General features: G+C 38.4%; 1 protein-coding gene across 1 annotated transcript in view; it reads right to left on the reverse strand.

Moving 5' to 3' along the window:
* Positions 1–18,513: 18,513 nt before the first annotated feature.
* Positions 18,514–25,298, reverse strand: part of LOC138704228 (follicle-stimulating hormone receptor-like) — a 312,886-nt gene continuing 306,101 nt past the window's right edge. The window contains exons 8-9 of the mRNA XM_069832109.1: positions 22,427–22,607; positions 18,514–18,611 (exon numbers count right to left, since the gene is read on the reverse strand). Of these exons, the coding sequence (XP_069688210.1) occupies positions 18,514–18,611; positions 22,427–22,607 (279 nt within the window). The remainder of the gene's footprint in view (positions 18,612–22,426; positions 22,608–25,298) is intronic.

Genomic DNA, 25,298 nt, shown 5'->3' on the forward strand with positions numbered 1-25,298 from the left:
TGTTTGATTTCTTTAAGTCTATGTAAAATGCCACCAAAGCAATGTCACTCCAAAGTTCGACAACAAGATTTTCACTGATTTAAGTACATAAGTAAGATTTTTCACGAAAAATCAACGCAATTTATGGAGGTTCTCTGTAACCAATATATGAACATAACCCAGTTGAAAGGAATTCTGTCTCGTGCACAAGTATTGAGAAACCTAAGGTATGCCATTTTACCTGAGTATGTCATTTTAGGACAGTTTCCCCTACCAAAAATCTTATTGTAAAAGGCTATATTTAATATGCCTATTAATACAATACTTTCCATAAAAGGGATTAATTTAATTTCAATAAGATTAAATGTAGAGCGTTCGCTTCAGTTCTGTGCTAAGCGAGCAGGCCAAATTGTAGTAGGCTGATGTCACACAACCTCAGTGCCAAGTAATACGCGTGTATGCTGTGCAAACGCAGATAGGCTTGATTTAAGAGGGTTGGACCCTGGATGGGTTCGTACTCTATACACTTAGGCACGCTTTGGCCCGTTGTGCATCCTATATATATGCGATGATGGCAAAGTCCTTCACCTGATCTTGGTGACATTTGAGAGTCCGACGCTAATAAGTGGGCCATCCTACCTCAGCCCCTAATAGAGCCAGGTCCCGTTTCGCGGACGAGTAACCTTACAAGTCCCAGGGCCCGACTCCCAAACTCTTCCTGATCATCCGACGCTGTCAGGAGTGCCATTCTACTTCGGACTTTGATAGACCCAGGTTCCGCCCGAATATGAGTAGCACAAAATATATATTAATGGATCATTAGTTAAAATATTTACTGAACTTCTATACCTAATGTTAGTTTTTACGGAATTTCTGAGCCCCTTTCTTGGGTACTAGGTTAATAGTTCAATATTATGCACTATGATGTGGGCAGTGCATAGACAGAAGTAATTTTGTAGATTGTAATCAGATGAGTTAGTTCTGTGACTATGAAAATCTTAAAATTTGATTCCATACGTTGAAGTATTGAAATCGTGAATGAAATTCCTTCAGAATCAGACGACGACCGTTTGCTATTTCTAATCAACATTGCAGCTAGCTTCTACCAAGGGGGCGCTACTGGACGGGAAACAGAGTTGCATAATGCCGAGGTGAAGTAATGCCCGCTTGCCCTACCCGCTAGCAGTGTTCAGCGCCCGCGTCCGCTATCGGCCGAGTTGATTATCACTAACTTAGTTCATCAGAAACTATCCAGAGTGCGCCTCAGACGGTGGGACTATATTGCACTCATAATTAATTACGATAATGGAGAATTGGTGGAGCGTCAAAGGGGAATCGATGTACCTAGAGAAAACCCCTGTGTTGTTTGAACCGTAGTCTTGCTAATACAAGTTATAAATTCAGGTGGGATCGATCGGGGTTTGAACCCGGGCCGCATTGCTAATAAAACCATCGCTCTAGTACTGAACCATCGTTTATATATAAATTACAGTTCGTTGAAATTCTTATGGACTTTGAAGAATCTCAGTTGAAATAAAGTAAAAACTGGATACCTATTTGAACTTCACTCTGATATTGAATATTGTAAATTACAGTTTTTCAATCGTTGTACCACCACGAAAGTTTCATTAGTTATAGCAGTTACAGTAATTAATTCTTAACCGACGCTGCTCATTATCTATTCATTGTGAATTGGCTATATTACGAGTACTACGTCTTTATTTAGCTATCGCTGATCGAGTAGTCAACATGCTCAATACTAGCAATGCTAGATAGAGATTCGCGAGTTCAAAACCGGCATAAGGAGATAGAATTTTAACGCTAATAAAAATCTCCCGAATCGATGAGATCGGACCATATATCAAACCGGAGTATCGTGAGGTACACTGACGTTAAAGGATATCTGACCTACGATTTTATGATAGTGTAAGCGAACTTTCTAACCAGAACCACAGATGTAAGAAATTGACAAACTTTGAAAGAGTTTCGCTAGTTCTAAAAAGGTGACACCATTAATGGGACAATTAAAAAAAGTGTCGGGGAAAATGATCATTTGGATTAAGCATAAACTATTCTCTTAATAGACAATATCAGCGGTTTCCAACTAAACCGAATGGTATTTTACAATCAGCAGAGAGGGATGAGGTATTGCATTCTATAATGCTGGTATATTTATTTACGATTGGCAACTTTGGCTATTATCTTCGCCATCTATTCATAGAGGTACCAGTACTAACCAAAGAAGCCACACGTACACCAACAAATTATCGATCGATAGAGTCAGATATCTTTGAACGCCAGTGTACATATGGGATATACTGGCGTTCAAAGATATCTGACCTACGATTTTATGATCGTGTAAGCGAACTTTCAAGGACAGAATAAGTCACAACTAAATATATAAAAAATGACAAACTTTGAAACATTTCTGCTAGTTCTCAGTAGGTGACATCATTACTGGGGCAATTTAAAGAAAGTGTAGGAGAAAACAATAACGTAGATTAAACATAAATTATTATTATTATTATTATTATTATTATTATTATTATTATTATTATTGTTATTATTATTATTATCATCATCATCATCATCATCATCATAATTGACAATATCAGTGGTTTTTAGCTGAACTGAATGTTGTTTTACAATCAGAAGAGGGGGATGAATTATTGAATTCTAGATATAATGCGGGTAACTTATATTTATGTACGATTGGCAACACTGGCTATTGTCTTCGCTGTCTATTCATATTAGTAATAATTAAAGAAGCCACACTTACAACAACAAATTATCGATCATTATCGATTAGTAGGGTCAGGTATTTTTTTAATTTTGCTAATGTGTTAAAGAACTTTCTAATCATGGGATAAGTCGAAACTAAAGTTTACATACATTTTTTTTTTCGTCAACATTTGGATACAGTATCGAAACCTTGGGTGATCTCCCGACTGTTCCTAATTACTTTTACTTATTGCCGAGAGGTAGTTCATTCATGATACTGCACTCCCGTCATAACCAGGATGAACAGCGTGAAAACAAATTTGACAGATAACTATGAGAAGAGGAACAAAGGTGTACGATGTCTTGTGTAGTACTGAGGGTTATAAGTTCCTAGTTTTGATACATACACATTTTGGTGGGAATGTGCCTGTTTATAAAATGTTTCAGCGAATCTCCTAATGATAACTGGGATACTTTCCACTTTTAGATCTTGATGTATCTCTTCGTTTCTTGTGTACCACCCGCTGTTATGAATTACACGTAATACTTTATTTTGTACAACTCGAATGGGATCTAATGTTGTCTTAGGTGCGTATCCCCATACTGTAGAACCATACAAAAGCACTGATCTAATCAGCAATTTATAAATTGTTACTTTTTTAGATGTTGACAATGCACGTGTTTTTAAAAGGGGATACAGTTGTACCATTCTTGCTATTGTTTTTGCTCGTATGTTTGCAATGTTGGTATGCCATAACAGACGACTATCCAAATGGATTCCAAGATACTTAACAGAATCCTGAAATTCAAGGGCAGTACCATACAGTGTGAGTTTAGTTTGTGGTACACTTCGAGTTCTACTGAAGGCTATGACTTGACTCTTCATTGTATTTACAGTCAAGCACCAAAGTTGGAACCATTCTTCTATAAGGTGGACATGCCGTTGAAGTCGACCAATGGCTAGAAAGGCATTACGATGTGTAGTGTATGCTAATGTATCATCTGCATATAAGGCTAACGTGGTGACGTCAGTTTCTGGAAGATCTGAAGTATATGCACAATATAAGTAAGCACCCAGTACTGAGCCTTGCAGAACTCCTCCTTGAATTTTCTTTTGTCTTGATAAACAGCCGTCTTCCTAAACACAGAAACGTCTGTTCCGAAGAAAATCGGCAATAATATAAATCAGTGCGTCAGGAACCTCTGATGGGATTAATTTATAAATTATACCAGTATGCCACACAGAGTCAAATGCACTTTTGACATCGAGAAATATTGCTACGGTAGTAGCTCTGTTGTTGAAACCGATAGTTGTTTGTTCAACAAGACGCAGCAGTTGGTGCGTTGTAGAGAGACCTTGTTGATATGCAGCCTGATAGGGTGGAATAAGGTTTGGTGCACTTTGTAGAAGTCTGGTCATAAGAATTCGTTCAAATACTTTGCCAAGGGTATTAATCAAACTTATTGGTCTGCGATTTGCTGGAACCTTTGGATTTTTCTTTTGTTTGGGAATGGCAGTAATATATGCAAGTTTCCAAGCATCTGGAAAATATCGATGAGCTATACACTGATTGAAAAGCTTGGTAATATACATAAGTGCCTTTCTAGTTAAGTTTTTAAGTTCCATGTTGTTAATTTTATCAGGACCTGGTGCCTTTTTAGGTTTAAGGCGTTTAATAATGGTTTGGACTTCTGACGGGCTCGTTAAACAAATGTACTGGGATACGGGACATAGTAGGAATGTGCTGACAGTTTCCTCGACATGGCGATAATGTTCAACTAAGCTGTCACATTCATTAGCAGGTTTAAATTGGTTCTCAAAACAATCGGCTATCAGTTCAGCTTTTTCACAAGACTTATAAAGTGGGCCATCTTTGCCATGTAAAGGTTGATTTTTAGAGTAGGAATCATGTTTGGTTAACCGTTTGGTGATTGTCCAAATTTTATTTGACTGTCCTGCATCAGCAACATCTTTTTCAAATTTCGAAACTTTGATTTCTAGTGCCATTTTGTGCACTCTATTTTTCATAATGTTATATACGTTTTTGTCAATTTGTGAACTAGTTTTATGCCAGCGCTTACGAGCTCTCTGTTTAGCCATTCTTAGTAGACGTAAATTCGAGTTTTGATGGAGATAACTTTGTATTGGTTCTTTCTCTAGTGAAGCATATTTTGCTGCTTTCAAAGTATTTTCAAAGATTTTAATTCCTACATCAATGTCTTCTTTTGTTGTAATCAATGGATTAGCAGAAATTGATTGTGAAATATATCCCCGATAGGACGACCAATCCATGCTGTTTAGAAAGCTTGAGGAAATAGCCTCTCAGTAGTTGCTCTTTCAATGATTAAAACAACAGGCTTATGATCAAAGGACAGTTCTTGTAAAGTGTCTATAAACAGGGGTATAGTATTACATCTGAAAAGAAATCCATTAAGTACATCTGGTTTATGATTTGCATTTTGAGGGTAGAAAGTAGGTTTGTTAGGAGCTAAGATTTGATAGCCGTGCTTGTCAGCATGTTTTGAGAGTATGCGACCTCTTGTTGTTGTTACGCGTGAATTCCATTCAATGTTCTTAACGTTGAAGTCACCGCCAATTATAAAATTATTTGATATACAGGATATTGCATCAAGTTCTGAAACTAAGAAAGGCTTATTTGGAGAGCAATACATCGATCCAATTAAAATGGTTTCGTTATTGTGCTGAATTTCAATTAAAGTTATAGATATGTGTGTTAGCTGGGGTGATTGTATTCTGTAGTGTCTAATACAATTTTTAATTAAGATAGCTGTTCCACCAAAAGGGCCATTACTTCCATCAGAGCGATACACTGTATAATTTTTAACGCTGAGTCTCTTATTCGGTGTTAATCATGCTGCTGTAAAAAGTCGTCAAGTACATTTTTATCCCTAGTCAATCCATTGGCATTCCAGGTCACTATTTTTAGTGGCTTGTGTAACTTTTGTTTGGGTTTATTTTGCTCCATTTCCAAACAGACTAGAAACACCATCAATGAACACTGATATTTTATTAAAAATATCATTTTGTTGCTTCACTTGCAAGAAGGTTTGATGTAAACATCTTAAATAATAACTGATATTGAATGTTTTTAAAAAGTTCCACCATTCTCTCAATTCATGAAAAAATTGACTAAAAGTGAACTGTCAGCAAATTGATCTGGTGCCTGTCGAGTATTATTATCGATATTTACCTTTCGGAATCCTTTAATAACCTGTTGAGTGACAGGAAGTGGAGGATAAGACTGGGCAGAAAGCTCTGGCTGCTTCTTATGGGTAGGATTCCTGGTTTTCACTCCATTTACGTAAGCTTGATATTTTGGACACTGTCTAAAATTAGCAGGATGATCCCCTTGGCAATTTGCACATTTTGCAGGAATACAAGTAGGTTTTTGACAAGAATATGATTCATGGTTCTCACCACATTTAACACATCGTGGTTGGATGTGGCATGAATGAGCCTTGTGGCCAAACCCTTGACACTTGTAACATTGAATCGCCCCTTGCCGGGAGATGTAATCTTCAATTTCCACTCTAAGATGGCAAAGACTGAGTAACTGACGAATATCGGGTTTGTCTTGTAATTGATTTACTGTCAGGACCCAAATTGGCATAGGCAACCATGTCATTAAGCCTGTGTTTTCATCTTGGACTTTTTTTCTTAATTGTCGAAGTGACTCAATAGGATAATTTAAACTCCGAAGTTCAGTTAGGATTTCTTCAGACGAGGATTCATTTGGAAGTCCTTTTAGAACAACTTTCAATACTTTTGAAATGTTATAAGGAAAGGTATAGAAATTATATTTTTGCAGAATCAAATAATCTTGTAATTTCTCAAAATCATCTTTTGTTGAAACATATAGTTTCAGACCGACAGGACTAAACTTCCCTTCTGCTAATATCTTCAAAGTTTGTTGCAACTTAAAGTAATCAACTTTACTTGTTACCACAATAGGGGGTGGTGGCTTATGTTTCCGACTTCCATTTTGGGAATTTGCAGATTTTTCTTCTGTGGTGGAAAAATCCATTTGTGATGTAGGTTGTTGACTTATAGAATTATCTATTTCAATTTCTGGATCTTCTAATAGTGGTTGGAAAACATTGTTCGTTTTCACCGGAACTGTAGTTCCCATTTTCTTATACAAATGAGTAGCTGAAGTTCGGGGAAGAACTCCCTTCATTTTACTATGTACTGACTTGAATTTAAATTCATGTATGTCGGCTTCTCATCAATATGCGAAGAAATGGCATTCTTTTCCAGTTGTGCATTTATAACAGCATCATAGGTGTCTGAATGAACCTGAGCACTAGTTATAATTTCACTGAAATCACTCGAATTTTCATTAGAAGTCATATTGAATAAACAACACAATGGGTCCGTCTACAGACGGCCCAAAAACGAAGAGAATATAACTCAAATAAATATAATAATTGTAATTAACACACAAAAATTAAGAACTTGCTTTCAGCACAAATTTTAAATAATCTGAACACTAGTGAAAGTTAAACACAATGTGAGCACTGTACGCAACAAGACGCAGATACTAACTGACTAGCACTGCTCTCCACCGCGTACCACAGCCAACTTATTACATACAAATGGACAGACTTAGAAAGTGTCGCTCTAGTTTCTAATAGATGACACTACTACCATTCATTCGATGCAAAGAAAATTAAGAAAACAGAACGCATTCCTAAAATAATATATTTCTGAATCTCTAAAATATTTACATCAATTGGATCAGATCATGATAAATAAACGCACTGAAGTAAAAGGACCATGAGGCTGTCTTTATTAAGTAAGAAAACTTTATTATTATGAAGCATAGTATTAAATTCATTTCATAACCTATATGTCATACTTAAATGACATCTGACGAGAAATAGTTAAACCTCGTCGATGACGAAGGCCTAATTGTAAACTTTCAGTTGGCTGGAGTGAAAACCAGGGATCCTACCCACAAGAAGCAGCCAGATCTTTCTGCCCAGTCTTTTCCTCCACTTCCTGTCACTCAAAAGGTTATTAAAGGATTCCGAAAAGTAAATATCGATAATAATACTCGACAGGCACCAGATCAATTTGCTGACAGTTCATCGTTTAGTCAATTTTTTCATCAATTGAGAGAATGGTGGAACTTTTTAAAAACATTCAATATCAGTTATTATATAAGATGTTTACATCAAACCTTCTTGTAAGTGAAGCAACAAAATGATATTTTTAATAAAATATCAGTGTTCATTGATGGTGTTTCTAGTCTGTTTGGAAATGGAGCAAAATAAACCCAGACAAAAGTTACACAAGCCACTAAAAATAGTGACCTGGAATGCCAATGGAGTGACTAGGGATAAAAATGTACTTAACGACTTTTTACATCAGCATGATATAGATGTTTTTTTAATCACAGAAACTCAATTAACACCTAATAAGAGACTCAGCGTTAAAAATTATACAGTGTATCGCTCTGATGGAAGTAATGGCCCTTTTGGTGGAACAGCTATCTTAATTAAAAATTGTATTAGACACTACAGAACACAATCACCCCAGCTTACACACATATCTATAACTTTAATTGAAATTCAGTACAATAACGAAACCATTTTAATTGGATCGATGTATTGCTCTCCAAATAAGCCTTTCTAAGTTTCAGAAATTGATGTAATATCCTGTATATCAAATAATTTTATAATTGGCGGTGACTTCAACGCTAAGAATATTGAATGGAATTCACGCGTAACAACAACCAGAGATCGCATACTCTCAAAACATGCTGACAAGCACGGCTATCAAATCTTAGCTCCTATCAAACCTACTTTCTACCCTCAAAATGCAAATCATAAACCAGATGTACTTGATGGATTTCTTTTCAGATGTAATACTATACCCCTGTTTATAGACACTTTACAAGAACTGTCATCTGATCATAACCCTGTTGTTTTAATCATTGAAAGAGCTACTACTGAGAGGCTATTTCCTCAAGCTGTCTTAAGCAGCATGGATTGGTCGTCCTATCGGGGATATATTTCACAATCAATTTCTGCTAATCCATTGATTACAACAAAAGAAGACATTGATGCAGGAATTAAAATCTTTGAAAATACTTTGAAAGCAGCAAAATATGCTTCACTAGAGAAAGAACTAATACAAAGTTATCTCCATCAAAACTCGAATTTACGTCTACTAAGAATGGCTAAACAGAGAGCTCGTAAGCGCTGGCAAAAAACAAGATCACAATTTGACAAAAACGTATATAACATTATGAAAAATAGAGTGCACAAAATGGCACTAGAAATCAAAGTTTCGAAATTTGAAAAAGATGTTGCTGATGCAGGACAGTCAAATAAAATTTGGACAATCACCAAACGGTTAACCAAACATGATTCCTACTCTAAAAATCAACCTTTACATGGCAAAGATGGCCCACTATATAAGTCTTGTGAAAAAGCTGAACTGAGAGCCGATTGTTTTGAGATCCAATTTAAACCTGCTAATGAATGTGACAGCTTAGTTGAACATTATCGCCATGTCGAGGAAACTGTCAGCACATTCCTACTATGTCCCGTATCCCAGTACATTTGTTTAACGAGCCCGTCAGAAGTCCAAACCATTATTAAACGCCTTAAACCTAAAAAGGCACCAGGTCCTGATAAAATTAACAACATGGAACTTAAAAACTTAACTAGAAAGGCACATATGTATATTACCAAGCTTTTCAATCAGTGTATAGCTCATCGATATTTTCCAGATGCTTGGAAACTTGCATATATTACTGCCATTCCCAAACAAAAGAAAAATCCAAAGGTTCCAGCAAATCGCAGACCAATAAGTTTGATTAATACCCTTGGCAAAGTATTTGAACGAATTCTTATGACCAGACTTCTACAAAGTGCACCAAACCTTATTCCACCCTATCAGGCTGCATATCAACAAGGTCTCTCTACAACACACCAACTGCTGCGTCTTGTTGAACAAATAACTATCGGTTTCAACAACAGAGCTACTACCGTAGCAATATTTCTCGATGTCAAAAGTGCATTTGACTCTGTGTGGCATACTGGTATAATTTATAAATTAATCCAATCAGAGGTTCCTGACGCACTGATTTATATTATTGCCGATTTTCTTCGGAACAGACGTTTCTGTGTTAAGGAAGACGGCTGTTTATCAAGACAAAAGAAAATTCAAGGAGGAGTTCTGCAAGGCTCAGTACTGGGCGCTTACTTATATTGTGCATATACTTCAGATCTTCCAGAAACTGACGTCACCACGTTAGCCTTATATGCAGATGATACATTAGCATACACTACACATCGTAATGCCTTTCTAGCCATTGGTCGACTTCAACGGCATGTCCACCTTATAGAAGGATGGTTCCAACTTTGGTGCTTGACTGTAAATACAATGAAGAGTCAAGTCATAGCCTTCAGTAGAACTCGAAGTGTACCACAAACTAAACTCACACTGTATGATACTGCCCTTGAATTTCAGGATTCTGTTAAGTATCTTGGAATCCATTTGGATAGTCGTCTGTTATGGCGTACCAACATTGCAAATATACGAGCAAAAACAATAGCAAGAATGGTACAACTGTATCCCCTTTTAAAAACACGTGCATTGTCAACATCTAAAAAAGTAACAATTTATAAATTGCTGATTAGATCAGTGCTTTTGTATGGTTCTACAGTATGGGGATACGCACCTAAGACAACATTAGATCCCATTCGAGTTGTACAAAATAAAGTATTACGTGTAATTCATAACAGCGGGTGGTACACAAGAAACGAAGAGATACATCAAGATCTAAAAGTGGAAAGTATCCCAGTTATCATTAGGAGATTCGCTGAAACATTTTATAAACAGGCACATTCCCACCAAAATGTGTATGTATCAAAACTAGGAACTTATAACCCTCAGTACTACACAAGACATCGTACACCTTTGTTCCTCTTCTCATAGTTATCTGTCAAATTTGTTTTCACGCTGTTCATCCTGGTTATGACGGGAGTGCAGCATCATAAATGAACTACCTCTCAGCAATAAGTAAAAGTAATTAGGAACAGTCGGGAGATCACCCAAGATTTCGATACTGTATCCAAAAGTTGACGAATTTAAAAAAAATTGTAAACTTTATTTCATCCTACATATTCTTATGTTTATAAAATATTTCCAACAACGCTATTTCAGCACATCAACGTTTTCATTTCCTTTCGATTGTCCTAATGATATGATACAATAGTGTATGTATCATTCTCATAGCCTATATTATCAGAGGTACACTGATGTCCAAAGATTCGTGACCCGTACTAATCGATAGGATTGATAATTTGTTCGTGTAAGTGTGATTCTTTAGTTATTACTTCTATGGATAAATGCGGAGTTAATAGTATCGTATATATATATATATATATATATATATATATATATATATATATATATATATATATATATATATATACCAGCATTATAGAATTCACTTTTTCATACCACTCTACTACTCTACTTATTGTAAAGCAAACACTGGGCTTCGCTGCAAACCGCTGATATTGTCAATTATGAGATTAATTTATGCTTAATCTATTTAATCATTTTCCCTGACGCTTTTTTAACCGCCCCAATAAGAGTGCCACCTACTGAGAACTAGCGGAACTATTTTAAAATTTGTCAATTTTCATATCTTTGGTACTGACGTATCCCGTGGTTGGAAAGTTCACTTACACGATCATAAAATCGTAGGTAAGATATTTTTAATCGCAAATACCTGACTAATGGACAGTAATCGATAATTTCATCGTGCAAGTGTGGCTTCTTTAGTTATTATTTCTACGAATAGATGGCGAAAATAAATGTCAGTGTAGCCAATACCACACAAATATACCCGCATTATAGACTAGAATTAATTTTTTTTCCCTCTTGTAATGATTGAAAAACACTATGTTTAGCGGGAAAACGTTGATGTTGTTAATTGTATGATAATTATTTATACTTAGTCTACATCACCATTATGCGACAAACACTTATCTACCGGTCTCAATAATAGTCACCTATGGAAATTATTTCACAGTTTGTCAATTTGTTATATCTTTGGTTCTCTCTTATCTAGTGGTTAGAAAGTTCGGTTACACGATCAGAAAATTGTAGGTCAGATATGTCACAATTTTCTGATCGTGTAAGCGAACATTATAACCTCGAAATAGGTCGAAACCAAAGTTTACAGGTATTGAAGCAGTAATTAGGAGACGGAGAGACAGATTTAATAGCGAGGTTGATATCACTGTATTTTAGTTACATGTATTCGCGGGGACGTTTTAGCGACTTTGTCAGAATTAGTTTCCCACGCAGGTGTTTCGTCTTACTGAGTCACTTAGCAGCATCGGACAGATTTACGGCCACCTTGTGCGAGGTTGTATACAGGCGCTTTCAGGCGTAGAATCCAGACGTTGGACAAGACTCGTGGGAAAGCTAATGCAAAGCTCGGGGTTTTCCAAAAGAACGGGTATTCTCGAAAAATCTACTAACTAATTTGATGTTGTGGGAAGTCCAAGTCTAAATTTACAGATGACGTATTTCGTGACCAATGACAAGAGATCTCGGTTCAGTATATGAGGTCATTTTGGACCAATAGAAAATAGATTTTAGGTCGGTTAAATGACGTAGTTGTTAGCCAATAGGATAATTAGTTTTAGCGTAGGATAGGTTTCAATAAATAAGGGTGACGAGGCGCGGAGAGCAGCTTTTTTTCGTGTCGACGGCACTACATACGAGTCGTTCTTTCGGCGAAGACACGACAGACAGAACTTTATCATCGACGAGGCTACACATCAACGTTACCATCGGGAGCCGTTCGGATAGAGAGAAAGCGGAGTGACCGAATAAGAGCTTCGAGTATAGAGTATTGAACAGAGGATCGAGTTTATAGTATCGAATAGAGCATATTCAGCGCTGCCATAGAGTTGATACAGAAGTGGGACCAACTATTAAATTACAAGTTCAGCCGGAAATACATACTCAAGGGTTTACTAGTTGATTACGCCAATAAACTTATAGTTTCGAAATCAACACTGCCTTTTCTCTGAGTAGTCGGCTTGGTATTATTCCCGACATCATCCTACACCACAACTGTACCTCGGCTACCCTGAATGGATCTCATGCTACACCGAGCGTCGAAATAGGGTGGGCTGGCGGCCACTACTTAATACAATAATAAATTTGCCTACCCTATTCGCGCTTCTCGAAGGACGAGTGCTGACAGCCGTGGACTTACTGGCTGGTGCGAGTGGAGGGGCATCAGTAGCATCGTCATTGATTGAGGACCACCTAAATCACGACGCATCCACCCTCAAATGGCGCCCAACGTGGGGCTCGAAGGAAGACAGCTGTTCGAGTGACCAGCCCGGGTGCTAATACAGCTTCAATCAACGCGGAGGACCGGACGGAGCAGTTCAGCCCTGAATAGCCGAGGAACGACGCTGGAAGGCGGGAATAGAACCAGGCCATCGCGACATCACGACAACACCAGTGAAGGCAAAACGGAGACCACCAGAGAAGGCAACTCGGAGAGGCGGTGGCAAGTATGAAGGGAGGACGTATAAAAGTGTATATATGTATATGATATTTTGGGGGAATAATTATAAAGTGTATACGCTTCAATTTCTGGTGTGATATTTTGAATACATGTATTTTTTTGTGTGTGATATTTTGGGGGCAAGAGTGAAATAAGTGTATTGCGTAATTTGTTGGAAGTGAGTAGAGTGAAATACAGGCCTAGTTAGACTATTATTGGGAAAGCAAGCGTCGGATAGATGACAGAGTACCATATAGATGATACTGCGTAGCTTAGGAGTAATGAAGTTAGGAAAATACGAGAAAGAAGAGGAAATAGAAACAAGGAAACTATGGAGCAAAGGAAGGACGAGGAAATTATGGAAATCAGGGAGGAGGTCGATAATAACGTAGGACAGGAATTAGAGGGAGAGCGAACGGTGGAAAAGCAACAGAGGACAGAAAGTGGCAAAGGGGAAATGACGCTAGAACAGTTATGGGAGCAGATGAGACAATTCATGGAAAATAAATTAGACAACAACTCAAGAGAAACTAGAGAACAAATAAAACAAATGGAAAATAAATTAGAAAATAACTCAATGGAAAGTAGAGATCAAATAAAACAAATGGAAATTAAATTAGAAAATAAGTCAAGGGAAAGTAGAGAGCAGATTCTGAGGGAAAGTAGAGAACAAATAAAGGAAATGGAAAATAAATTAGACAACAACTCAAGAGAAAGTAGAGTTCAAATAAAACAAATGAAGAATAGATTGGGGGAGAGTTCGAAAGAGATTAGGGATCATATTGCAAAATTAGCGGAAAGAGGAAACAAGATGGAAGACAAAATAGAGAAGCTAGAGGGGAAATTAGCCGAGAATGGGATCGGAATGGAGAACCAACTGAAGATAGCTATGGATAGGATGTCAGAAAGTATGAAGGATTTAGAAGTCAAAGTTAGAGATAGCGCTGTGAGAGAGAATAGCGATCTAAAATCAGCTGTTGAGGAAGCGATAGTGGAGAATGTTCGGGCTATTCAGAATTCGGTGGAAGAGAAAATAGGTGAGATGGATCAGGAAGTGGACGGTCTCAAGCCAGCCATAAGGAATAAAGAAATGGCGGATAACGAATGTCTGGAAGAATTAAGAAGTAAACTAAACTCAATAAACGACGTACTAAATGGGGGTAGCCCCGCAGATTTAAGCGGACATGGCAGCTCGGACCGCGCAGTTTCTAGATAAGAGGGCGCAAGTGAGAGCCCGGCATCAGATAGTAACATAAATATAAGACATGTCAACAATAGTGTTGGTGAGGAATGTCAGGCTTCACGGGATGATGTGCGTAGTGAGTTGATAAATGTAAACGACAAGGCATATTTAGGCCGTCCTCAGTACCCCACTCACATTAAGAATGAGATTGGTTACCCTATTTTTGATGAGGTTGAATTTTCAAACCCACATAGTTACATAAGTGAGCTGGAAACGTACTTTAGAGTAAGAGGGGTGCTGGATAACCTAAAAATGACTGTTGTACGAAAGAGCCTAAAGAGCCGACCACTCAACTGGGCGCTAGTGGCCCTAGGGGAAAATGTCACATATGAGGAATTCAGAGAAAAATTTTCGGAGAGACACTGGGGACAAAGACAACAACAAAGAATCAGGAATGAAATTAATCAGAGCAGGTTTGACGCGGGAAGAGGCGTCTCTATGATAGATTATTTTCCTGAACTTGTTAAGAAAGGGAAAAGCCTAAATCCGCCAATACCGGATTCAGAGCTGATCCAAGCTGTGGTTTCACAGTATCCAGAGAACATCAGATATAATTTGATCGTAGCAGGGTCCCGAGACTTCGGGGAAACAATAGATCTATTGACTGCGCTGGATGGTTCTGACGCCACGCACTATGAATGTAGTGGACAGGCAGATTATGAACATGGTAAAGGAAACGGTTCAAGCCCCACCGACCAGAAAGCTGGGAAGGGGGCAAGTAAAGCCTTTTCATCCCCAAGGACAGGAGCCCAAAAGCAGAGTAGCTGGGGTTGTGACAGGAGCCCTAACAATGTATATAGCCGATACCATAATGGTCAGAAGGCAGGGAATAGTCCCAAGAGGGAGAGAAGGAGTGTCCCGCCCTTTGTGGGCCCTTACAAAAATATTTGGAATAACCAGAGCAATCATAACCGGATGAGAAACGATAGAGGAGGTGGCGGTCCCATGTGTAGGGTTAACCATATACGATGGTACACCGGAAGACAAGAAAACGGAAATAGTAGGCTTAGAACCCCACCACTTTGGCTTCGAAACAGAAATTACAGACAGGGATTCTGGCAGCCTAACTTTAACAGGGGACCGCAAAATCGAGGTGATTGGAGGAGGCAAGAGCAGGAGAGAGGTAGACGAGACGTTCTACAAGAAATGGCCTCACAATGATGCAATAGGCCACCTACACAGTGTAACGTGGGACAAAGTAGGAACAGAGACATGAGCGGACGTCAGCAAAGTCCGGTCAGAATGAATATGGGCCGGGAGCCTATAAACAGCAGAAATAGAGACGAGATAGCAGTGGAACCGAATGCATCTCACTCGGGAAACTGCTAGACAGAGGTCTTAAGGGTTCGAAGGTTTCTGTAGCTAAGTGCAGTGTCACTATCAAAAGAATCCACCAACGCGGTAAGCGTAAAGAGACAGAGCGAGATTAGTAACTCACAGTTAGAAAATGATTGGACTTATGTATTGCCGTATATAGATGCCAGAATATTTGGGATAAAGTGTTGTGTGTTGTTGGACTCGGGCTCCACAAATAATGTATGCAGCTTGGAATTTTTTTAAAAAGTTAGGGATTTAGGAATAAAACTGCAAACTTTACCCATATGTTCACTGTACTGTGCGGGCGCCCTAAGCAAGAAGAAGGAAAAGGTAATATATCAAGTATGGTTCGAGTTAGAGTGCGGAGACGTGAAATTAAATGCAATTTTTCTTGTGATACAAAGGTTGACTACCGACATCATAATTGGAGTAGAATGCTTCCATGAATGGCACGCACTATTAGATTTCAGGCAAAACAGACTAGAGGTTACGGCAGGTGACGGCAGTGTAGGCCATGTCCCATTCAGTAGGGATAGCTCTCAACCGGAGGTAGACGAGTGGACTGCGGGAGAGGTAGAATTACAGGAAGAGTTATTTTTCGTAGAGCGTCTCAAAATTTGTAAGAATGTAATTATAGAGGTTAATCCGTGGGAAGGTAACGAGGTAACTAGGGGAGTGTGTCAGGTAGACTGCGGAGAATGCGAGTTGTGTATCGGCGAATTAGTCCAGGCGAGACAAATAGGACGTAATCACATTACCGGTAGGGCCAGCTATTGTAATGAGGCTTCGCGTGGCGATCTCAGGCAGGTAGACGCGTCTAGCAATAGGAGGACAGGTACTTTCGAAATAGTAAGAGATAAAGTTAGCCAGGCACACGGCCTGAGTGAGAGTGAAAGAAAACACTTAATGGATGTTGTAGGAAGCAATTTAAATGTCGTTTCAGACGCGCCGGGTCTGTGTAGAGTGTATACACACAAAATTAAGGTGGTAGGAATGGAGGAATTTCGGCATAAATGTAGACCCATCCCCCCTATCTTTACGGGATCAGGCAGACGAAGTCATAAATGATACGTTAAAAGATGGAGTTATAGAAGTATCAGACTCGCCTTACGTAATTGCATTGTGATGGGTTAGAAAGCCCAATGGGAGCTTAAGAGTGACGATCGATGCCAGAAACGTTAACTCGTTTTCAGGCAAAGATAATTTCAGGACGGAGTCAGTGAACACTTTGTTAGGCCGTATCAGTGACTCTTCTACATTCACTAGTTTGGACTTGACCAGTTCGTATTGGCAGATTCCGCTGGACGAGGACTCGAGAAAATTTACAGCGTTCTTACATAACGGGAAAGTTTATCAGTATACCCGATGCCCATTCGGCATCACGAGTTCTGGATCTGCGCTACTAAGGGCACTTGACATAATTTTTGGTGATTCGACGAAAGGTTTTCTGGCACAGTACATTGAGGATTTTCTTATATAAAGCAATAATGTTGATAGGCGTATTAGAGATATTGATTTTGTACTTACTAAATTGAGAGAGGCTGATATGACAGTCAAACTGGGGAAAACGGCATTTTTTAAAGTTGAGACAGTTTTCCTGGGTTACGTAATCTCGTCTGACGGAATTAGACCGGACCAAGAGAGAATTCAGAGCATTTCGAGGATCCCGCCGCCGCGGAACCGGCAGCAGGTTCGTAGATATCTAGTTATCCTACAATACCAGAATCGGTTTCTCGTCAATTTTGCTAAGCATGTAGCCCCACTCAGAGCATTATTGAAGAAGGATACACCCTTTAGGTGGGGGTCGGCAGAGCAGGAAGCATTCGATCGAACGAAACTGCTTTTAGCCGACTCAATTCTGTTGGAAAGGCCTAACGACAGCCTACCTTTTCAGATTTATACTGATGCGTCTTCATATGGATATGGAGCAATTCTATGTCAGACAGATGACGATAATAAGCGACATGTGATTGCCACAGCTTCTAGGGGACTGTACCGAAAGCAACGAATCAATCACGGAACTAGAGATTTCTGCTGTGTACTTCGCCCTACGGAAGTTCCGTCAGTATATCTTCAATAGGCAGGTCATCATATTTACTGACCATGTCAGCCTAGCGTTTCTGAGTAGATGCAAACTGATGAACTCTAGAATATCTAGATACGTACATGAAATTTTGGCTCATGATGTGACGATTAGACATATTCCGGGGGCAGACAATATCTTTGGTGATTGTCTCTCACGTTTGAATTCGAAATCGGGGCTACCGGAAACTATCACCGCCCCTGCGTACGAAATTGCCGTGATGAGAATTGATTCCACGAGGAATGGAGCTCTGACGGGAAAATTTCGGAGAATTGCAGATTTGCAGCAGGAGGATTCCACGATAAGGACCTTAATGGACAAAGCTAGAGAAATCTCACAGGTGAAAGATGGAGTGTATGGATTGCGCTCTGGTATCTTGTATAAATTGCATGGTAGGGATATCCAGAAGTGGAAGATATACATACCTGCGAGTATGGAGAATGAACTAATAAATAACTTTCACCTATCTATGTGTCACTCTGGGAGTGATGGGATTATTTTAACTCTGTCAGAATCGTTTTATATTAAGCAACTGGCAAAGAAAGTTAGAAGGGTAATATCTCGCTGCGAAGGTCTGCCAGATGGCGAAACCTCTAAATGTAAGGTATGACAATGTACCAGAAGTCATTATCAGGGGTAAAAAGAATGAGCTTGTAGCAGTGGACGAACACGGTCCAATGCCCAAATCGTTCTGCGGACACAGGTACATATTTGTTACGTTCTATGTATTTACAAAATTTGTAAAGATTTACCCTCTAAGAAATATATCTAGCAAGTTGTGTGCCGATAAGTTGGTTAGAGACTACATACCGACTTACGGCCCGGTAACAGCGGTGTTCAGTGACAATGTGCGGGACATAAATCGAAAGTGTTTTGCAATAGGCTGGAAGATGCGGGCGTGAAGCTATAAAATTGCTCCGCATACTTTCCGAGCGGTCATCCCTGCGAAAGAGCGCTTAGGGATATATCATTGTACCTCTCTATTCTGTGTCACAGAAACCATAAGAACAGGTTTAGGCAATGTGAGGTTATAGAGAGAGTCATGAACCACTCTATCAATCCCACGACCGGAATAGCTCCGATCAAACTAATGTTAGGGATCGATCCTGATCCCATGATAAAGAGTTTGCCGCAGGCAATACAGGAGGGCGAGCCTCCTAGTGCGGAACTACTGTGTAAACTAGCTTTCGACCGAATCAGGAAAAAGGCTGAGTACAGACTCGGTAAAGTCAAAAGATATCGCCACAAATGGGAGCCTACAACCAGCGATTTGGTATTGCTAAGGGACGTGAAGTTATCTTCCGCCCTTAGAGGACGTTACTCAAGCATGGAGTTACTGTACAAGGGGCCCTACGAAATTAAAAATAAATACGGAGACCATACTTTTGAATTGGTAGAAAGGTGAAAGAGTAAACCTGTTGGAAGGTACCACGAGCAGCTCTTGAGACCTTTCAAACCGGAGGGACAAGGAGGCAGGAATGAGAAAGAATAAGGCTAGTTAGTCTCACGCTACAGCCAGGTACACATGCATAGTGCGGCTGGTACAACCAAGCACGCAGAGTGTGTAATTGATAAATGAATAAATGAATGTAAATATGTGAATGAATGGGGTTGTACATATGTAAATGTGAATATAAATTGTACATTGTTGTGCTTATTGTGTGAAAGTTGTGTACTTAGAAAGGCTTGTGAAGATATATGTACTATTTATTGTAATTGTTTGTAGTGACATCATAATCAGATTGTATTGTAAATAATGTATCACCGGCTGACCGCGAAGGGGAACTATGAGGCTAGTTATAGGCAGAAAGCGAGGACATCTCATAACATTGGAAACTCCTTCGGGAATTTCCAATGGTTATGTAGATGGGCATTTGAAGCAGTAATTAGGAGACGGAGAGACAGATTTAATAGCGGGGTTGATATCACTGTATTTTAGTTACATGTATTCGCGGGGACGTTTTAGCGACTTTATCAGAATTAGTTTCCCACGCAGGTGTTTCGTCTTACTGAGTCACTTAGCAGCATCGGACAGATTTACGGCCACCTTGTGCGGGGTTGTATACAGGCGCTTTCAGGCGTAGAATCCGGAAGTTGGACAAGACTCGTGGGAAAGCAATTGCAAAGCTCGGGGTTTTCCAAAAGAACGGTATTCTCGAAAAATCTACTAACTAATTTGATGTTGTGGGAAGTCAAAGTCTAAATTTACAGATGACGTATTTCGTGACCAATGAGAAGAAATCTCGGTTCAGTATATGAGGTCACTTTGGACCAATAGAAAATAGATTTTAGGTCGGTTAAATGACGTAGTTGTTAGCCAATAGAATAATTAGTTTTAGCGTAGGATAGGTTTCAATAAATAAGGGTGACGAGGCGCGGAGAGCAGCTTTTTTTCGTGTCAACGGCACTACATACGAGTCGTTCTTTCGGCGAAGACACGACAGACAGAACTTTATCATCGACGAGGCTACACATCAACGTTACCATCGGGAGCCGTTGGGATAGAGGGAAAGCGGAGTGACCGAATAAGAGCTTCGAGTATAGAGTATTGAACAGAGGATCGAGTTTATAGTATCGAATAGAGCATATTCAGCGCTGCCATAGAGTTGATACAGAAGTGGGACCAACTATTAAATTACAAGTTCAGCCGGAAATACATACTCAAGGGTTTACTAGTTGATTACGCCAATAAACTTATAGTTTCGAAATCAACACTGCCTTTTCTCTGAGTAGTCGGCTTAGTATTATTCCCGACATCATCCTACACCACAACTGTATCTCGGCTACCCTGAATGGATCTCATGCTACACCGAGCGTCGAAATAGGGTGGGCTAGCGCCCACTACTTAATACAATAATAAATTTGCCTACCCTATTCGCGCTTCTCGAAGGACGAGTGCTGACAGCCGTGGACCTACTGGCTGGTGCGAGTGGAGGGGCATCAGTAGCATCGTCATCGATTGAGGACCACCTCAATCACGACGCATCCACCCTCAAATGGCGCCCAGCGTGGGGCCTCAATCACGACGCATCCACCCTCAGTACAAATGGACAGACTTTGAAAATGTTAATATTGATTTAACAACATTGGTTTTTGGCTTAGCTAACCATACCAAAATGAATTGTAAAAAAATTTAAAATGTTGGTCTAGTGTTTAATAGGGAACACTATTACCATAATACACTCGATACCAAGAAAATTAAAGAAACAGAACGCATTCTTAAAAATAATACATTTCTGCATCTTTAAAATATTTAATTTCATAGGATCAGATAATGATAAATAAACGGAATGAAGTAAATGGAACATGAGACTGACGTTGAAGTATGCTACTTATATTTTCTTGTATTGAACCTAGAAAATATTTTCCATTCTTTATTTCTGAAATTAATTTCATAAATCTGCAATGCTTGGGCAAAGTAGCATAAGTCAGTTTCCACAAACATTTTTTATTAATTTATTGACAACTTATGGAACATCTGCTCGCTTGTGAAAAGAGACATAAGTATTTCTCCCATTACAATAATTCATACAGAAGAAAATCAAATCGACATAAACCAGTGTGAAGACACTTTTTTTCCTTCTCCTGTAAAATTAACATTTTTGACTTGTGCCACTTTCCCCGAGCACTATAGAAATATAAAGCAAAGTGTTAAATTTCGTAATCTATATGCCATACTTAGAAGACACAGAGTAATTTAACTGCAACGTTCTGTAATTTAACTGCAACGTTCTCTATTGTTATTTTTAGGGTTCAGCGTTTTTTTTCCAAAGTTGTTTTCGCGTATTTATTTTGTACATTACTGTTGGCAACACTCACTGCTATCTCCGTCATCTACTTTTGGAAGTGATAACTAGCAAAGTCACGCTTACACGTCAGGTATCCTTGAACGCCAGTGTACCCTACTAATCGATAGTGATTGATAATTTGTTCGTGTAAGTGTGGCTGCTTTAGTCATTACTTATATGAATAGACGACGAAGTCGCCAATAGCACATAAATATAAACGAATTATGAAGTTCAAAATTTCATTCCCCTGTAGTGATTGTAAAAAAAAAAAAAAAAAAAAAAAAACATTAAATTTTGCGGGAAACCTCTGATATTGTCAATTATTATTGTAATAATTAGAACTCTAGGTTTTGGACCACTGGGGTTCGTAGTTCGACCACTGGGGGTCGGGATACATAACTCCCTTACACGATCAAAAAATTGGATGTCAGATATCAGTGTACGTAAAAGAACCCTATTTTTAATTTAGAGCATTGCCGTTATTCGCAATTTTAGAATTCAATAGTCTTATTCAACATCTTCGCTTAATATTGGCATATATTACTGGGATCAATTAATTCCTTCCGACAATTGCTGCTACCTTAGAAATGGAGTTCCGCGCTGTCAGATGACGTAACTGCAAACATTGGGAGCCAATAAACCAACAACGAGAAAGCAGCGGGGCACCTAAATATCAATAATGGGACATAATTTTATAGAGTTGCTTGGTTGCACTCACCGGGTCTGTGGAAGCCGCGGTCCAGAGCGCCCCAGTCGGGGGCGTGTCGCGGGTGCGTCAGGTTGTCGGGCGAGTACACGAGGCGCCCGAAGTCGTCGCTCTCGCGGCGCCTCAGCGCGTGGACCGGCGTGCCCGTCGCCTCCGCTCCGCAGTACTTGTTGTGGATCAGCGCTACGAACCTCTGCAATACACGCGCTATACAATATACAGTTCATTTACAATATTATCATATAGTTTTATATTCACATGCACCGGTACTACAGATTTCAATTTATATATGAATCAAGCATTTAACATAGGAAGGTTACGGGGGAGAGACCATGAATGTCACATTTCCACTAAGGGTGAGATAATTATCTAATTCAGTATATTACTACAAAATTAACAGTTGCTTCTATTGAATATGAAGAAAAGTACGACTGTTTCCATGGAGAAAATTCTCCTTTTCATCAGCTTTAGTAAGAACGATACTAAAATTTTGTAGTAATCCATTGAATTGGATAATGCCAACACCCTTAACATAATTGTGGCATTCATCGTTTTTCCCTCGTACTCTTCAAAATTAACAGTCGTTTCTATTGAATATGAAGGAATGTACGACTGTTTCCATGGAGTAAATTCTCCTTTTCATCAGCTTCAATAATAACGACACTAAAGTTTGTAGTAATCTATTGAATTGGATAATGTCATCACCCTTAACAGAATTGTGTCATTCATCGTTTTTCCCTTGTACCCTTCATAATTAACAGTTGTTTCTATTGAATATGAAGGAAAGTACGACTGTTTTCATGGAGAAAATTCTCCTTTTTATCAGCTTCAATAAGAACGACACTAAAATTTGTAGTAACCTATTGAATTGGACAATGCCATCACCCTTAACAGAATTGTGGCATTCATCGTTTTTCCCTTGTACCCTTCAAAATTAACAGTTGTTACTATTGAATATGAAGGAACGTACGGCTGTTTCCATGGAGAAAATTCTCTTTTTTTTTATCAGCTTCAGTAAAAAGGATACTAAAATTTGTAGTAACCTATTGAATTGGATAATGCCATCACCCTTAACAGAATTGTGGCATTCATCGTTTTTCCCTTGTACCCTTCAAAATTAAGAGTTGTTTCTATTGAATATGAAGGAAAGTACGACTGTTTCCATAGAGAAAATTCTCCTTTTTATCAGCTTTAATAAGAACGACACTAAAATTTGTAGTAACCTATTGTATTGGATAATGCCATCACCCTTAACAGAATTGTGGCATGCATCGTTTTTTCCTTGTACCTTTCAAAATTAACAGTTGTTTCTATTGAATATGAAGGAAAGTACGACTGTTTCCATGGAGAAAATTCTCCTTTTTATCAGCTTTTGTAAGAACGACACTAAAATTTGTAGTAATCTACTGAATTGGATCATGACATCACCCTTAACATTATTGTGGCATTCATCGTTTTTTCCTTGTACCTTTCAAAATTAACAGTTGTTTCTATTGAATATGAAGGATAGTACGACTGTTTCCATGGAGAAAATTCTCCTTCTCATCAGCTTCAATAAGAACGACACTAAAATTTGTAGTAATCTATTGAATTGGACCATGACATCACCCTTAACAGAATTGTGGCATTCACCGTTTTTCCCTTGTACCTTTCAAAATTAGCAGTTGTTTCTATTGAATATGAAGGAAAGTACGACTGTTTCAATGGAGAAAATTCTCCTTTTCATCGGCTTTAATAAGAACGACACTAAAGTTTGTAGTAATATATTGAATTGGATCATGACATCACCCTTAAGAGAATTGTCGCATTCATCGTTTTTCCCTTGTACCCTTCAAAATGAACAGTTGTTTCTATTGAATGTGAAGGAAAGTACGACTGTTTCCATGGAGAAAATTCTCCTTTTTATCAGCTTCAATAAGAACGACACTAAAATTTGTAGTAATCTGTTGAATTGGATAATGCCATCATCCTTAAGAGAATTGTGGCATTCATCGTTTTTTCTTTGTACCCTTCAAAATTAACAGTTGCTTCTATTGAATATGAAGGAAAGTACGACTGTTACCATGGAGAAAATTCTCCTTTTCATCAGCTTTAATAAGAACGACACTAAAGTTTGTAGTAATCTATTGAATTGGATAATACTGTAATATCACCCTTAACAGAATTGTGGCATTCATTGTTTTTCCCTTGAACCTTTCAAAATCAACACGTAGGTCTACAAATAAATTTACTCCTAAAATTACTGATGTTCATATTTATACTAAAATATTAGGTATAAACTTGTCCACATTAGATTAAGGTTTGCTTACAGCTTTGAATAGTATGTAATATACTATGTATGTATGTATGTATGTATGTATGTATGTATGTATGTATGTATGTATGTATGTATGTATGTATGTATGTATGTATGTATGTACGTATGTATGTATGTACGTATGTATGTGTGTATGTATGTATACATATACGGTAAACCGTAAATGATGTCATTAATTGCAAGAGGTTATTCTTTGACATATATCAAACAAAATTTGTTTCTTTTTTCTTCCTTTACGAGATAAAAATTGTTTTATATTAAACAATGCAGAGTGTGTTTTGAGAAAGCCATTGACTTAATTCCCAATATACTCCGTCACTTTAAGTGAACACTGTATTATGATAATAACTAAGTAAAAAATTTTAGTTTTGTCTATTAAATGTGCAGAAATTTGATCGGAGGAATGTAACTTTTCGTTCTGCAAAGGACTTTTAGAATGTTACATTCGTTCGGATCAAACTTCTGCACATGTACCAAAGTAAAATTCTTCAAAGCATTTATTATCAATTATCATAAAACACTGTTCTAGTAAACTGACTGAGCATATAGGGAATTCAATCAATGGCT

Source organism: Periplaneta americana, chromosome 8 (assembly GCF_040183065.1).
Source record: "Periplaneta americana isolate PAMFEO1 chromosome 8, P.americana_PAMFEO1_priV1, whole genome shotgun sequence".
Classification (NCBI taxonomy): Eukaryota; Metazoa; Arthropoda; class Insecta; order Blattodea; family Blattidae; genus Periplaneta; species Periplaneta americana.